Source organism: Callorhinchus milii, unplaced genomic scaffold (genome assembly GCF_018977255.1).
Source record: "Callorhinchus milii isolate IMCB2004 unplaced genomic scaffold, IMCB_Cmil_1.0 Scaffold5, whole genome shotgun sequence".
NCBI lineage: Eukaryota > Metazoa > Chordata > Chondrichthyes > Chimaeriformes > Callorhinchidae > Callorhinchus > Callorhinchus milii.
The window spans coordinates 68,558,446-68,572,375 of NW_024704746.1; the positions used below are offsets into that span (position 1 = coordinate 68,558,446).

A 13,930-nucleotide genomic window follows, 5' to 3' on the forward strand; every position below is an offset into this window, starting at 1 on the left:
GGGTGGGGTGGGGGAGAGACCAGGGTTTATGCAGCGACAACATAAGGTGCAAAACAGATCTCTTCCTCAGGCTGAGGAATGAATGGACGGACGGTTTAGCTGATAGCCAGCTCGCTGATAGATTGAAGCAATGCAGCAAGCAGTCAGCCATTGCTGTAAACTCCAACCCGCCTCTCGCCTTCACCCCGAAGACAGACAGACTCCCATCGAACATCAGTGCAATGGCATTCAAAAAAATCGTACAGTACCATTGTTCTCAAAGCGGCTTCTCAGTTAGGACATCTGACCCTTGTAATAATAATGATCCTGGCATTTGATACGACGCCTTATCACATTGTCGAGACGTCTCAAAGCGCTTCACAGGATATATTGTAAAGCGTAGTAACTGTATATTTGTGGGCGAAACGCGACAGCCAATTGCACAGTGTCCCACAAACAGTTGTGGATTCAGTGACCAAATTATTTTAAAAAATGTAGAGGGATTATTACCCCCCAGAAAAGCAATCGACTAACAACCAGGTTCCTACTTACTGTAAGGTAAACAGAGGTGTGTAACTGTCTACAGAGACCGGCAGTGATCAGCCTAAAGGACCAAGTGCCAATGTCATAACATAGAGGAGCCAAAAGACAAACATCTATCAGCTAATAACACATCCCAACCGCCCTGAAAGTTTCATTAACCAACTCATTTAGCGGCCTGGGCAACCAGATCTCCCTGCTGGCCACCCACGCAGAAACACAAGCCCTAACCACACAATTACTGGCTCACTCAGGGTGACTGAGTAACATACTCCGTCTCAGCTCATAACGTAGACCTGCTCAAACAATAGCTGAACTGTTGCCTTAATGTAATCGCCAGCGACACAGTGATTTATAGGCTGGTGCAGAGCAAACTCAGCATCCTGGCCTGGCTGTAACCATGCGCTCACTCCCCCTGTGCAGGGAGCAGTGTCCCAGTGAGGGTTTGTGCTGGAGAGTAAACAGCCAGAACTCCCTCCCTCAATCCCTCCGCCTCGCCCCCTCCCTCCCCACCTTTAAATCCTGCCTAAAGGCCTTCCTCTCTCTTGTTGATGATGCTTACGGTCACCTTCCCCCCACCTCTCCTCCTGGCTCAGCGGCGTCAAGCTCCACCACTGTCCAGCGCTCCGGGACGCTACTGCACGAGGAGCGCTAGATAAATACAAGTCGTCGTTGAGAGTCTGTGTGTCCCTCTCCATTCTCCTCCTCTCTCACCTCTGGTATACGCCAGTGCTGGCCGGCACATCCACCACCCCCTGACCTCACTCCCTCTGCTCACACACAGCCCGGCTCAGGTTAACAAGCCGCCGCGTCTCTCTGTCTGTATTTACACGCGCAGTTTCGTGCGTTTTGCTCGTCGCCGTGTGTTTCGCTTTCGGGAGTCAAATTTCCCAGGGTGGGATTTGGGACGTGTTAAGGATCCACCAAATTTGCTCGGTGTGGAAACACGGCTCAGTTTAACTCCACATCGCTGGGAACTTCCCTTTGCTGATCACTGTCCGTGTATTACACTTGTGTTTTTGGTGCATTGTGTTGGGTTTCACCAAGAAATCCAGCGTTCTCTTTCTCTCTCCCCCCCCCCCCCACCCCAACGCCCCCAAAGCCATCGAGTCCCGGTCTAAAATAAATCACTAGCAAAGTCACCTGATCAAAATGCCAATTTAATAACTCTTAACCTCTTCACTCCCAAACGCCCTTCACAAGCTGCGGTCAGACACGTTGGCAAAAGCTGCCCCTCGCTGCCTGCTTCAGTTTCACAGTTGGATTTACGAGTCACATTCAGGCACACCTGCTTTTTATTTTAATCATAATAATCATAATAATCCTCGCGTTTGATATTGTCCTGTATCACACCTTCGAATCGTCTCAAAGTGCTTCACAGGATACACTATAAAGTAATTTGACGGTATATTTTGGCTTAAGAAATCATACAGTTTGCAAGGGGTTTAATGTCATAAGCAATGCAGCCCTGACCTCTCCCCTCACAAACCCTCTGTCTCTCTCTCTCTCCCTCTCTCTCTCTTTTACTTTCTTTCTCCGCCTGCCTCTCCCCCCCCCCCCACCCCACACCGTCTCTCCATTCCCACTGAGTAAGACAGTCCTGCATACACAGTATTTTCTAAATGAGCAGTGAATTGCTGGCGTACAGCTCTCTCTCTAAGTTGCCTTCAGTATTCCTTTCTCACTCCCCCCGAACCCCCAAAAATTCCAACACATCCCTTATTCATTTTCCAATCAAATTAGCACAGTTAATTGCCACTTGCATCATTTTAACACAACAACATGCAGAGTGTGTGTACTGGTTGGGGGGGAGAGAGAGAGAGAGACGGAGAGAGAGAGAGACAGAGAGAGAGGGGTGGGATAGAGGAGGTGGTGGGAGCAAAGCTCCTCTATCTGAGGAGGGAGTAGACAGACATGCAGTGAAGGGTATCTGACGCCTGTTTTACAGATTAAATCCACTCTGACCTCTCAAAAAAAAATCCCTTTTTTATTGCATTTTTCTTTTAACATTTTGGCACAGTACAAATTGGTGCTTTTACAAGTTAAACCTGCAAAGTCTGCTTCATCGGGTTTAGAAAGAGATTCGGTATAAATGTGGCTTTACAGTATCTTGTTCGTTTGTTCCAATACCAGCCAGCCAGCCCCCAATTCCATTCCCCCATCTCCCCATTCCCCCAACCCCTTCCCCCCCCCCCCTCCCACACACACAAACGCACCCCACCCCCATACATACACACACACGCGCACACACACACACACACAAGCACATCCCATCCCACCCACCCCACACCCTCCCGTCATGAAACATCGAGAAAAACTGCTTTCTCTTTAAATATAACTTACGGGTTAGAAAATAGTTTATTATATATAATTTTTTTTTAATCATCATCAGCCCAGGGGTTGCTTTAATATAAGCATGAACAAGAGAGAGAGAGAGAAGAAAAAAAACAGTCTGGAGTTGGTTGCACTCTTTATAAAATTCTGACCCTTTTGTGCATTCTATTGCATTTATATATAATATATAGAGATATAATATATATCCAAGTCAGATCTGGGTTTCCTGAACTTTGTCCTTGTTGTGTGTCTGTATAATAAAGGGCTCCGGGATGGTGGTGTGAAGCGAGTTGCCCAAGCTGTTGTCTGTCCAGTGAGCTCGGTGTGCTGGTTTGTAGGTGTTGTAGTTCATGTGATCGTGGACAGAGGGCACGGAGCCCCCCCCACCCTCGCCCGGCCCACCTCCCGCCATCTCCTCCTCCACGTTAATGATCTCTATAGTCCTGGCTGCCGCCACCGTGCTCCTCTGCTGGTGACGCTTGCGCAGTTTGTAAAAGATGATCAGCATGGCGGCCGCCAGGAGAGTCACAGCCACGAAGCAGCCGATGATGATCTTGGTCGTCCTCATCACCTCGTCCAGGCTGGCGCGGATCAGGTCGCTGGAGTCCGGGGTGGGCACGACGAGGGCGGGCCGGGGGCTTCGGGTGCTCTGCAGGAGCACGGTGGGCGTGGAGATGAACACCGGCTTGTACGTGGGCGGCGTGGACAGGAACGGCGGCACTTTAGTCCTCACCGTCTCGGGCGTGGTCTCCACCGTCACCGTGGAGAAGTAGGTGTAGTTGGCCGTGTTGATCTCGGCCATGGTGACGTGCAGCAGGGCCGAGGCCGCCGAGGCACCCACCATGTTGGCCACGGTGCAGGTGTAGGTTCCCGCGTCCGTCAGCAACACGTGCAGGAAGTGCAGTGTCCCGTTGTTGAAGACGGAGAGCCGGGGGTGGGCAGAGCCGTGGCTCAGCTCCGTGTTGTTGGGCAGAAGCCACCGCACGGAGGCCATGTCCGCCGTCCGGCAACGCAGCTTGACCGTCCGGCCCTCGGAGATGTTCACGTTCTGGGGGGGCTCCAGGATGACGGGGCCCGAGCACTGGAAGGAGCCGGGGTCCACCTCCGTCACGTACTTGCCCCTCATGTGGGCCGGGGTGTGGCAGCGCCCGCAGCAGGTGAAGTTGTTGGGGATGTACTCCCTCAGCCACCAGGCCAGCCACAGGATGTCGCACGTGCAATTCCAGGGGTTGTGGTGCAGGTGCAGCTGGACCAGGTACCTGAGAGGGGCAAACAGGTCGTGGGGCAGGGAGCTCAGGTTGTTGTGGGCCAAGTTCAGCTCCACCAGGTCCGTCAGGTCGTCGAAGGCGTTGCGCTCAATCACGCTGATCTGCGAGTTCATGAGCCACAGCTTCCGCAGGGACTTCAAGCCCAGGAAGGAGCCGGGCTGGATCTGGGGGAAGTGGTTGGAGGACATCTCGAGCTCCTCCAGGCCCACCAGCGGGGTCAGGTTAGGCATGTCCCTGAGGTTACACATGCCCAGGTTCAGGTACTTCAGGTTGATCAGCCCGGCGAAGGCTCCTTCAGAGATGTAGGCCAGCTTACGCAGCTCGCCCAGGTCCAGCCGCAGGAGCGAGGGCACCCGGTTGAAGGCGTACGAGGGGATGCTCTCGATGGGATTGTTCCTGAGCCACAGCTCCCGCAGCTTGGAGAACGACTCAAAGGCCCCGCTCGGGATGACCGTCAGGCGGTTCTCGAAGAGCTCCAGGGTGTTGAGGCTGGTCAACCCGTTGAAGGCTCCCACCTCGATCTGCCTGATGGAGTTCCTGCCGAGCTGCAGCACCTCCATGTGGTAGAGGTGCCTGAAGGTATCCGCCTGGATCAGCTGGATGTCGTTCTCCATGAGGTTCAGGTAGCGGGTGTTGGATGGGATGCCCTGAGGCACCTCTCTGAGCCCTCGGCGGGTGCACACCACCTTACTGAACTGGTTACTGCAGGAGCAGATGGTGGGGCAGCTCTGCTCTCTGCCCGACGCCGCACACACACTCCACATCCGCGCGCTGAGGTAGAACAGCAGGACCAGGGCAGCGTTCCAGGTGTGATGCACAGTTACCTGCCACAGGAGATTCATGGTGTGGCACATTCATAATTCACCATAGTCTGGGCATCGGCACTGATCCGAGAATTGGCTCTTACTCACTCGGTCAAACCGCAGCACAAAAAAAAGACTGGTCGGGGAGTCGGGGGGGGGGGTGGGTGTTGGTTGGGGGGATGAGGGGGTAGCGTTGCAATGGCTACAGCTGTCAAACCTACCTCCACAGTGAACGCAATCCCCTGGTTTGTAGCAAGAGATGCCAATACATCCTCTCTCTCTCTCGCTCTCTCTCTCTCTCTCTCTCTCTCGCGGTGTCCTTAAGGTGGGACGTCGCTGCTGCTTAAGGTTGTTGTGTTCCTCAATAATAATAATAATAATAATAATAATAATAAAAAAAAGAGATCGGGTTCACAAAATGGCTTCTATTAAATCCAGAGCTCAAAGCAGGGACCGGTGGAGGTGAGGCGAGGCGAGGCGAGGCGAGGCCCTTTCCGTGGCTGTCTGTCTGGCTGTCTGTCCGGCTTTATGCAGGTGCTGGCTTGCTCTCTGCCCTGGCGAGCAGCGCCATCAGCAGTCTCCGGGGTTGTCCACACAGCCCCAGATCGAGACCGAGCTCCATCGCTGATGTGAGAGGCAGGCGGTGAGCTCCTCGTTCCTCTGTGCTGCCTCACTTCCACTGCCCATCTCTCTCTCGCTCTCTCTCTCTCCCTCGGAGCACTCAGTCACTCACTCCTCTCTCTCTCTCTCTCTCTCCCTCCCTGTTGCAGAGCTTCCTCTCCCGTCCGTGCGTGCGTGGGCTTTTTTTTTTCGCTCCGAACCACTCTTTGCAGTCAAGTCAGTCAGTCCGTCCGTCAACAGCTTCCCCGAGCCAGCGCTCCACCAGTAGCTGTGCGGCTGCTGCAAGCACAGTTAGCAATAATCCTTTGATTGCTGAGCGGAGGGAGGGAGGGAGGGAGGGAAGGAGGGAGGGAGGGAAGAAGGGAAGGGAAGGGGGGAGGGAGGGAGGGAGGGAGTGGAGAGAGAGAGAGCAATCGCTGGAGAGGGACTGATCACTGGAGAGAGAGAGTGCTCGCTACCTCTCGCTCGCGCTGATGAAATCAAAAAATCTTCCAGCGACGAGTCTGTCTGCTTAACGCTGGCAGAACTGACCTGACCACAGAGCAAAACAAAGCTCCTCTCTAGCTTGTCTGTTGCATCCTGTGGTCTCCTTTTGTGTTGAAGTAGTGAGTTCAGGCAGACCTCTCGTCTCCTCTCTTCCTCTCTTTCCTTTCTCTCTCTCTCGTTTTTTTGTCCCCCTTAATAGTGTCTGTGTCGACTTAGCTTCTCCCTTCTTTCTGTCTCTCGTTCTTTCTTCTCTCTCTCTCTCTCTTGTATTTTGTCCCCCTTTAATAGTCTCTGTGTTGGCCAGCTATAGGCACAGCTGCTGGTCCAGACAACATGCTCCCTATTCGTTCCCTCTCTGCCTCCTTTGACAGTGTTGCAGGGACCCACACAGCCCGCACTCTCATTCTTTTGTCCTTCAGTCAGAACGTGAATGTATTGCTGACGCATGGCGTAATGAGCAGTACATCAGTGTGATGCGGTACTCTTGTATGTAGTCAACCCCCCCCCACTCCTCCATCCCTCTCTCTTTCTCTCTCACTCTCTCTCCCCCCCCCCCCCCCCCAAAAGACTTCCAGCAATGTTACACCGATTCATTGGAGAAATGTGTAGTTAAGGAAGAGAGTGGAGAGAGAGAGAGAGGGAGGGAGGGAAGAGAGAAGGGGGTGGGAGTTGGGGACACAAGCTGTCATTTTTAGACCCCGAAGCTTTTAATACTATTTTGGTCGGTGTTGATCGTAGACGAAGTGGCGTGCGGTGATTTGTACAAGTCGGGCCGTGTTGCAGTGGATTAGGCTGGTCTGGTGCACAGACCTCCGATGGGATCAGCACAAATCGTGAGGTTTCTGCTCACTGAGGGCAGCCGCTCACATCTGGTCAGCTGTCTGCACTGTGTTACGTCATCGCTGCTCCCTCACTTCATGACTTAGCTTCTCTGTGACGGACGAGGAGTCTGTGTGTTTGTCTATGGGTGGCTATGTGTCTGTGCTTCGTCTGTGTGTCTGTGTGTGTGCTGTGTCTGTGTGCTTCGTCTGTGTGCTGTGTCCTGTGTGTGTGTGCTGCGTCTGTGTGTGTCTGTGTGTATCTGTGTGCTGTGTCTGTGTGGTGTCTGTGTGCTGTGTGTGTGTCTGTGTGCTGTGTGTGTATGTGTGTCTGTGTGCTGTCTGTGTGCTGTGTCTGTGTGCTGTGTGTGTGTCTGTGTGCTGCGTCTGTGTGTGTCTGTGTGTATCTGTGTGCTGTGTCTGTGTGCTGTGTGTGTGTCTGTGTCTGTGTGTGTATGTGTGTCTGTGTGCTGTGTGTGTGTCTGTGTGATGTGCCTGTGTAGAGTCCCGTAGCGCAGTTTGCCTCGCAAGCGAGAGGACCCGGGTTCAGTTTGATTCCCCGCAGGGCGAGACCTTAGACAAGTTTCCTGGCTCTGCACACCTCTGTTTACCAGCAGTCAGCAGGAATCCAGTTGTTAGTCGATTGGTGGATCGCTTTCCACGGGTAATAATCCCTTCAAAATAAATAATTCTCTCTCAGTCCATGGTTGTTTGTGGGACACTGCTGTGTGCAATCGGCTGCCGCTTTTCGCCCACAAAATATAGTCACTACACTTTACCGTATGTCGTGTGAAGCTCTTTGAGATGTCTCCACAACGTAATAAGGTGCTGTATCAAATGTAAGGATATGATGATGATGATGATGAGTGTGTTTGGGATCCAACTCAGCCACTGCCCCTCTTGCATCTGAGTCAGGAGGTTGTCAGTTCAAGCCCCCACCTCAGGGGCTTTGAGCTCACAGTCCAAACAGATGCTCCAGCGCTGGGGGAAAAGAGAGAGCGCAGTATTGTCAGAGGTGCCGCCCTTCACATGAGACGTTAAACCGGGTTTCCCGCCTGAGCCTGTCCAGGTGGACATTAAAAATCTCCGCGGTGCTGTGGCAAAAGGGAAGTTTCTCTCTCCCGGTGTCCTGGACAACAATCCCCCAAATAAAATCACTCACTCACTGTATTAGCCATTTAAGCTATGACACATCAGCCATGTCGTATGGAAGAGGGGACCTTGTGCGTAATAAAGGCACTTTGTGCTTGCGTCGCTTGTCAGGCTTTGCCTTTAACCGTCGGAAACACAGCACAGGATATGGGAGCTGGATTCAGCTGATCTGAATGAGCTGTGACTGTGTGTGTGTTGGCGTTGGTGAGTGTGTGTCTTGGCTGAATGTTAACACCAGTTGAATTGATGTTGCATGACAATGGGAGATTCCGAGTTTGTTGGGAGAGGAAAGGGTATGTTTCGTGATATATTTCCATGTTATACATTTACGCATTTATGTAAATGTGTTTGCGCTGGTTCCACGAGGGTTGGGCTTTCACTACGAGTGAGCAATATAATAATAATAATCCTTGCATTTCACCTTATCACGTCTTCGAGACGTCTCAAAGCTCTTCACAGAATATACTGTAAAGTGAATATTTTGTGGGCGAAACACAGCTGCCTATTGCGCACAGCAGTGTCCCCCAAACAGTCTCGAGGTGTCAGCCTGGCTCAGTCGCTGGCATACTCGTCTCTTGAGTCAGAAATTTATGGGTTCGAGCCCCACAGCGAGACTTTGAGCTTGTGACAGTCCATCTTGGTTCTACATGTACACAGTCACTACACTTCACTCTAAAGCCCTGTGGAGTGCTTTGAGACACCTTGATGACGTGATAAGGCATGATATCAAATGGAATTATTACTATTGCATTGTCTCTTTCCTGTCTCTCCTCCCTCTTGCTCCCTTCTGACCCTAAACTCCCATCTTTCTCCCTCCCTCTCCCTATCTTTCTCTGACTCCATCTCTCCTCTCTTGTTGTCTCTCTTCCCTTTCTCTTCCTTCTCTCTCACTCTCTTGTATTCAATCTCTCTTTACACCTCTCTCTCCCCCTTCCTTCCCCCCCACTCTTCCCCTCTCTCCCATTCCCCTCAATGGACAGTGCTCTGCTACCATCGCCCCCTCGTGGCCACACAGCTTTGGTGAAGTTCACCTCTACTAATCGAATCCCTTCAGTAAAGGGCACTGGATAAACCGAGCAGCAAAAACATTGGGGAATATGGACAAAGGGTTGGAAAAGCTGGAATTACTTGGGATGGAAAAGAAAGATCTCAGAGGGGCGGACACCGTGGCTGAATGGCCTCTTATGCTGAAAATGTGATCCCTTTGTGGGACCAAGCCCTAACAGGCAGAGTGGTCCTAGCTGGATAAGCAGCAGGAAGGCTTGCCAGGCAGCGATATCAATGGCAAGCTATGGGATTTTAGCTGGTTAGACTCCAGCAGCTACCCCAACGCACACTCTGGGCTGCCCCCAAGCCTTGGCTCTTGCCAACCTATGTCTAAGACTCTCCGGAATTAGGTAAGCAGAGTGGGTCCCTTCAAGGATGTAGAAAGAGAGAGAGAGAGAGAGTACACATTCCATTCCAACAATGTATCTCTGGGATTTCCATGTGAAGGTGAAATGCATGGAAATCTCAGTTGGATTTGGATATTCTTAAGCACGATGATAGGTTTCCGCCTGTGACCAAATAAAAAATTCATTACCCCTCCCCACACACACACGCGCACACATACACTACATCAGCCACAGAGCAGCTGTGTAACATCTGTGGAGCGTGAGTGTTGTGGTCGGGAATCCCACCTGGCATCTGTGGAGTTGAGCCTGGAACGGGATTCCACGCTCTGACATCGGTTGGCCCTAAATAACCCGGGATTGGATTTCTCGCCAACATCTGGAGGTTAGGGGGATTCCCCCGCTTACATCTGGAAGCCATGAAATCCCGAACTGGCACAGAGGAGGCGGAGGCCATTCGACCCACAAAGCACACAGTCACTACACCTTACTGTATATCCCATGAATCACTTTGAGACGTCGAGAAGACGTGATAAGGCGCTTTATCAAATACAGGGATTATTATTGTATGTTAAACCAAGGTCCTGTCTGCCTGTTCAGTTGGCTGTTGAAGATCCCGCGGTGCTATTTGAAAAGAGAAGGGAGATCTCTCACACAGTGTTGTGGCCAATAAATCCCCCAAATAAAATTCGGTCACTCAATCCACGTCTGTTTGTGAAACACGACTGTGCACAATTGGCTGCCGCGTTTCGCCCACAAAATACACAGTCACTACACTTTACAGTATATTCTGTGAAGCGCTTTGGGACGTCTCAAGGATGTGATAAGGCGCGTATCAAATGCAAGGATTATTGTAGGGTTATTATAACCTCTCTGTTGCCACTTGAAGGAGCGAGATCTCGTTCTATCTGGTGTTAGATGTCACAGCATTGGGGGTGTGGGGGAGAGGAGAGGTGGGGTTGGGGAGGAGTTACTGTGGGCTGGGGGTTTGAGGGTAAGGGTTATGCAGTCTGGAATATAAGTGCGGAGGGACCTTGCTTCCGTGTGTATCAGACACCCGGCTGGTCACGGTGATGGGTTTCCGTGTGTATCAGACACCCGGCTGGTCACGGTGATGGGTTTCTGTGTGTGTCAGACACCCGACTGGTCACGGTGATGGGTTTCTGTGTGTGTCAGACACCCGGCCGGTCACGGTGACGGGTTTCTGTGTGTGGTAGACACCCGGCTGGTCACGGTGATGGGTTTCTGTGTGTGGTAGACACCCGGCTGGTCACGGTGATGGGTTTCTGTGTGTGGTAGACACCCGGCTGGTCACCAAAAAAGATCCTTCAACAGAAAGGTTCAGAAAGCTCAGTGTTTACCAGATCAGGTCTTTGGTCACCGCACATCAATCTATATTTTTTGTTGGTTGAATTGTGAGGCGTTTGCAGGCGAGAGGCACGATGTGATTTCAGCCCACGCTGCTTAATAATAATAATAATAATAATAATCCTTGCATTTGATACAGTGCCTTACCACATCTTCAAGCTCTTCACAGCATAAACTGTAAAGTGTAGTGACTGTGTAGTTTGTGGGCGAAACGTGATTGCTTCATGGGTGCATTCCAATCCCTGACTTCCGTCGATGGAGGAGTAATGTTTTATTAATAATATTAAAAAAGGCGCACGCTTTTTCTCAAAGGTTATGAAAAATCTGGGGAATTATGGCACAAAATTGAAGATAGCGAGAGGGAGATTGACAGGTTAATGTTGCTCTTTTTTTTAACTCACATAAAAGGATTTTATTGCCATCCGTAATGTCCTCAGATTCCCTGGTTTATTGGCTCTTGGAACGCGGGCCTCTGTCTTTCGGGGGGTGGAAGAGATCTGATGGGGTGGGGGCATGGGGGGGGGGTGGGGACGGTGTGGGGGGTGGAGGGGGTGAGGACAGTGTGGGAGGGGGCGTAGGGCCGGCTTGAAAAGTCAGTGCTGTTTTGTCTTCAAAGCCCTGCGTGTCCTCGCCCCTCCCCACCTCTGTGACCAGGGAACCCAGTGTCAGTGGGGCTCTGGCCAGCTCCACGTCCCCCCCCCCGTCCCACCCAACCAGCGGCTGTCGCGCCTCTCTGCCCCCACTCTTTAGAACTCCATCCCACAGTCCCTTTGCCCCACTCCCTCACTCGCCTTCTTCAAGGACTGTCTCAATAGCCTCCAATTCCACCGCCTTCAACCACCCGCCTCCCCCCACCCTCCCTGACCTCCATCCTCATCCCAACCCCCGGCTCGGGGCCAAATCCCTGACTGTCCAGCACTTTGGGACGTCCTGGTGGGAATCAACATGAAAGGTGCTGTGTAAATGTCAGCTGTTGTTGTTGTTGTTGAGCCCGGGGCAGGTGGGAACCTGTGTATTTTTTGAGGCTTTGCCTATACACTTGCCCCGTGTTAGACTGTTACAGTGAGTGGCGCGTGTGTCAGCGAGAGGGGCTGTGTGTGTGTGTGTGTGTGTACTGAGGGTGTGTGTGCTGTGTGTGTGTGTGTGTGTCTCTCTCTGGCTGAGTGTGTGTGTGTGTGTGTGTGTGTGGCTGAGGGTGTGTGTGTGTGTGTGGTGTGTGTGGCTGAGGGTGTGTGTGTGTGTGGCTGAGGGTGTGTGTGTGTTTGGCTGAGGGTGTGTGTGTGTCTGGCTGAGGGTGTGTGTGTGGCTGTGTGTGTGTGTGTGTCTGGCTGAGGGTGTGTGTGTGTGTGTCTGAGTGTGTGTGTGTGTGTGGCTGAGTGTGTGTGTGTGTGTGGCTGAGGGTGTGTGTGTGTGTGTGTGTGGCTGTGTGTGTGTGTCTGGCTGAGGGTGTGTGTGTGTGTGTGTGGCTGAGGGTGTGTGTGTGTGTGTGGCTGAGGGTGTGTGTGTGTGTGTGTGGCTGAGGGTGTGTGTGTGTGTGTGGCTGAGGGTGTGTGTGTGTGTGTGGCTGAGGGTGTGTGTGTGTGTGTGGCTGAGGGTGTGTGTGTGTGTGTGGCTGAGGGTGTGTGTGTGTGTGTGTGTGGCTGAGGGTGTGTGTGTGTGTGTGGCTGAGGGTGTGTGTGTGTGTGTGTGGCTGAGGGTGTGTGTGTGTGTGGCTGAGGGTGTGTGTGTGTGTGTGTGGCTGAGGGTGTGTGTGTGTGTGTGGCTGAGGGTGTGTGTGTGTGTGTGTGGCTGAGGGTGTGTGTGTGTGGCTGAGGGTGTGTGTGTGTGTGTGTGTGGCTGAGGGTGTGTGTGTGGCTGAGGGTGTGTGTGTGTGTGGTGTGTGTGTGTGTGGCTGAGGGTGTGTGTGTGTGTGGCTGAGTGTGTGTGTGTGTGTGTGGCTGAGTGTGTGTGTGTGTGTGGCTGAGGGTGTGTGTGTGTGTGTGGCTGAGTGTGTGTGTGTGTGTGTGGCTGAGGGTGTGTGTGTGTGTGTGGCTGAGGGTGTGTGTGTGTGTGTGTGTGGCTGAGGGTGTGTGTGTGTGTGGCTGAGGGTGTGTGTGTGTGTGTGTGGCTGAGGGTGTGTGTGTGTGTGTAAATCAAGGTTATCGTGTCTCCGTCCCATGTGTCTCAGCAGAAATTAAGGCTTCCCTATTATTCGCGGAGAGAAAAGCAAACATGAAGGATTAATTCAATAATGATTTTTAATGAGATTTCTTTGTATTCTGTAATAAGCAGAGCTCAAAGTGGGCTGTGTGTGTGTGAGACAGACAGACAGACAGACAGACAGACAGACAGACAGACAGACAGACAGACAGACAGACAGAGACAGGCCGGTGACATGAAGAGCCAGAAACGGTCCTCACTGACCGACTCACCAGTGGTTACCTCCACTGTCATCTCCCTTTACCTTCAGCAATACAGCCCAGCGATCCGCTCCGCTGATGGCCAGGAGAGAGGTGGGAGTCACACTGACACCCACACCACTCACTGCAACAGTCTGACACCGGGCAACTGCACACACGTGGGGGGGGTCCAGTTTATACAGCTGTGGGTGGGGGGGGATCGAGTTTATACAGCTGTGGGTGGGGGGGGTCGAGTTTATACAGCTGTGGGAGGGGGGGGTCGAGTTTATACAGCTGTGGGGGGGGGGCGGGGAGGGTCGTATGTATACATGCAGATGGTTGATTTACATATGCGCAAAGTGGGGGTTATATACGCGGGGAATGTGTTTATGTATGGGTGTATTCAAAGGGGGGGTAGGTTTATATACGCGGCGGAGGTTATATAAAATATATGAATATGGAGGGCCATATTTCTACACCCGTTGTGGGGGGGGAGAGGGGGCGGGGGGGTATTTATACACTAGAGAGCCATTCTCACCGATTGGGGGCCGAGGCCACTCTTATTGAAAGAGATGCTTTGCCTTTAACAAGGCTGGTGTCACAGCCGGTCCTTCCTCCAATATTTATAACCTTGTAAAATAAAAGCAATCTAATATTTCAGCGGTAATTTGCTGTTGGAGCTGGTGTCCTCACCCGCGATCCCGGTCTGCTCTCACACACACAGTAATAATATCATAATCAGCCTTGCCTTTGATTTATTGCCCACTTTGAGATGTCGCAAAGCGCTTCACA

General features: G+C 52.1%; 2 protein-coding genes across 2 annotated transcripts in view; one reads left to right on the forward strand and one right to left on the reverse strand.

Annotated features, from left to right (window-relative positions):
* Positions 1-13,930, forward strand: part of snd1 (staphylococcal nuclease and tudor domain containing 1) — a 332,034-nt gene that overhangs the window by 286,527 nt on the left and 31,577 nt on the right. The gene's annotated exons all lie outside the window — the stretch shown is intronic.
* Positions 2,801-5,056, reverse strand: lrrc4.2 (leucine rich repeat containing 4.2). The gene has a single exon (XM_007909149.2). It carries the CDS (start codon positions 4,973-4,975, stop codon positions 3,065-3,067), a length of 1,911 nt encoding a protein of 636 aa, XP_007907340.1. The 5' UTR covers positions 4,976-5,056; the 3' UTR covers positions 2,801-3,064.

Excerpts from the sequence above, each read along its gene's own strand:
- lrrc4.2 (XM_007909149.2), bottom strand. The coding sequence starts at position 4,975 with ATGTGCCACACCATGAATCTCCTGTGGCAGGTAACTGTGCATCACACC.